This window comes from Pelophylax lessonae (genome assembly GCF_965119305.1).
Source record: "Pelophylax lessonae genome assembly, chromosome: 7".
NCBI classification, from domain to species: Eukaryota; Metazoa; Chordata; class Amphibia; order Anura; family Ranidae; genus Pelophylax; species Pelophylax lessonae.
The window spans coordinates 150022337-150024710 of record NC_138774.1 but is presented as its reverse complement, the minus strand read 5'-3'; the positions used below and the strand labels follow the sequence as shown (position 1 = coordinate 150024710).

The window sequence follows — 2374 nt, the reverse complement described above, 5'->3', positions numbered from 1 at the left end:
GTGCTAGCAGTCTGTGAGGATTGGGCATTCATACGATTTTTCATTTTGCAGGATAGACACAATTGCACCGTCTGTGGCCTCCTATAACACTCCCAATGCACGAGTGTGTTATTTAAATTTGGGAACATATCATGTCCTGTGTATTAATGAGAAGGTTTGATCAAACTAAACCAGATGGCTGTAACACGATTGTATGAATCGAAGCATATGACATCATCGTGTACCTCCTGACAGTGCAGTATGCTATGTACAGCCACACCTAAATAGTGCAATGTTGAATTTTTTGGATAATGTTATTTAAATTCTTTGTTTTGTGAAAAGAATCAGAGCAAGAACATAATGTATGTAACCTTTATTTTTTTAGAAAAGTGTTTGAATAAAAGTGGTTCAAAAATGCAATGACTCTTCACTTCAATAAAACACCTTTGTCATTGAAATGTGGTATATGTGAATGTAACTTCTCATAAGTACCCGCTATGGAAAAGACACTTGTGCAGTTTCTTTCACCCTTTTATTTTTCAACATGCAAGTAATTGATTCAAAACAGTCCAGAAATAGCTAATGCAAGTACAAAATCACATATGATAATAACATAACAACTGTAAAAATTAAATGGATCATATAGCAAAGATGTTTCTGACACATACAGTATACCATTCTACATGTCATTCTGCCAGCTCACTGCACCGATTCCATTGAAATATGTCAGGTAATCCAGCCTGCTTTGCCGAGCAGTTTGGGTTGGTAGCCTGGAAGGCACTCGGTCCACAGATGTCAGTCCAGCAAGGCACTCCTGCCCTTCCTCGCGGTTGGATATTCCAGGTCTATCAGCTTCCCGATCTGGTGCTGATGCAACATACCCCTGTACATGTCAGCGGAGGTAGTTATGAAGGACACAACATGCCAAAACAACAGTATCCACTTTTTACATTGCCAAGTTAATGGCAGTTTGGAAAATGCGGAATCTGTTGGCCAGTATTCCAAAGGCATTTTCTACAACCCTGCGTGCACGTGACAGCCTATAGTTGTAGATCCTCTGATCTGTGGTCAAGCCACGCATGGGGAAAGGTTTCAGGAGATGTTCTCCTAACGCAAAAGCATCGTCCGCTATGAAAACGAAATTCAGACCTTCCACATTCTGAGCATTGGTTGGCAAATTCAGTGTCTCATTCTGGAGGCGCTTATAGAACTCGGTTTGCTCAATAACACTGGCATCTGAGTGGCGCCCATTTGTACCTATGTCTAAGTATAGGAATTCGTAGTTAGCGTTCACAACTGCCATCATGATAACACTGAAGAATCCCTTATAATTGTAGTAATAAGATCCGGAGTTGGCAGGTGGGGTAATGCGTACATGCTTCCCATCTATTGCACCTCCACAGTTTGGGAAGTTCCACATTTCATTAAAATTTTTGGCCACCTCCAACCATTCCTCTGTGTTCTTGGGGAACTGTAAAAAAATAACAAAAAGATAAATCTGTGCGCTACGGACAGAAAACAGTTAACAACTATTATTTTAGACAATTGCAGTTGGTATTGGTAATATCTGAGAGTAATTAGAAAAATTACCTTTATGTATTCCTTCTGTAGAGCAGTGATCAGCGCCTTGCAGGTCTCAGGAATGATCTTTCCAAGGGCCTGCGGGGATATTCCAGTTGTAAATTTTAAATCCTGCAAGCTTCGTCCTGTTGCCAGATACCGCAGGGTGGCTATCAGCCTTTGTTCTGCACTGATCGACTCACGCATGGCTGTGTCCTGTTTCTGTATCCGGGAAGTGACAGATGACAGGAGATGCTGGAAGCAGTCATCATCCATTCTCAAATAATTCCGGAAATCATCTGGGTTGTTCTCCTGAATCTCACGGATGAGCTGCATGTGGGAGTACTTAGAACGGTTGAGGAGCCATTCCTTACTCCACGATCTTCGCCTTCTCTGTTTCTTTTGCTTGAGAACATTCTGGATAGCCAGAACACCGAGCATAGCAACTGGAAGGCTGGTATCCTCCATTTTTGCAGGTATCAGACAGAACGTGCGAGGAAACGAGAGAAATAACGCGGCAACACACGAACAATCCGAACAGCTCGTCACAAAGGCGCTCAAGGCGTGGTTAGATGGGTCACACGCACATTACATCATTTCCTCTCACACGCTACAGCATGGTTACGCATACCGGAAGCTAAGAATTATCGTCCGAGAAAATTTGTATCGTGAGTAACCTCTCCCGTTTGCGAATATTATTGAGAGTTGCTAGAATACAAAAAAAAACGGATGGAACGTCGCCCGATTTTCGGATCGTGTGTACTGGGCATTAGGAGAATTCTTCCCACTGACTGTCACACGAATGTGTCATGAGTTTTAGATTTTTAATTTTCCC

At 42.2% G+C, this 2374-nt stretch overlaps 1 protein-coding gene across 1 annotated transcript; it reads right to left on the bottom strand.

Annotated features, from left to right (window-relative positions):
- Positions 1 to 925: 925 nt before the first annotated feature.
- Positions 926 to 2007, bottom strand: LOC309560550 (uncharacterized protein; the record flags this gene model as incomplete). The annotated part of the gene is made up of 2 exons (XM_082264178.1): positions 926 to 1450; positions 1570 to 2007. The coding sequence occupies 2 exons, from the start codon at positions 2005 to 2007 to the stop codon at positions 926 to 928; spliced, it is 963 nt and encodes a 320-aa protein (XP_082120304.1).
- Positions 2008 to 2374: the final 367 nt, after the last annotated feature.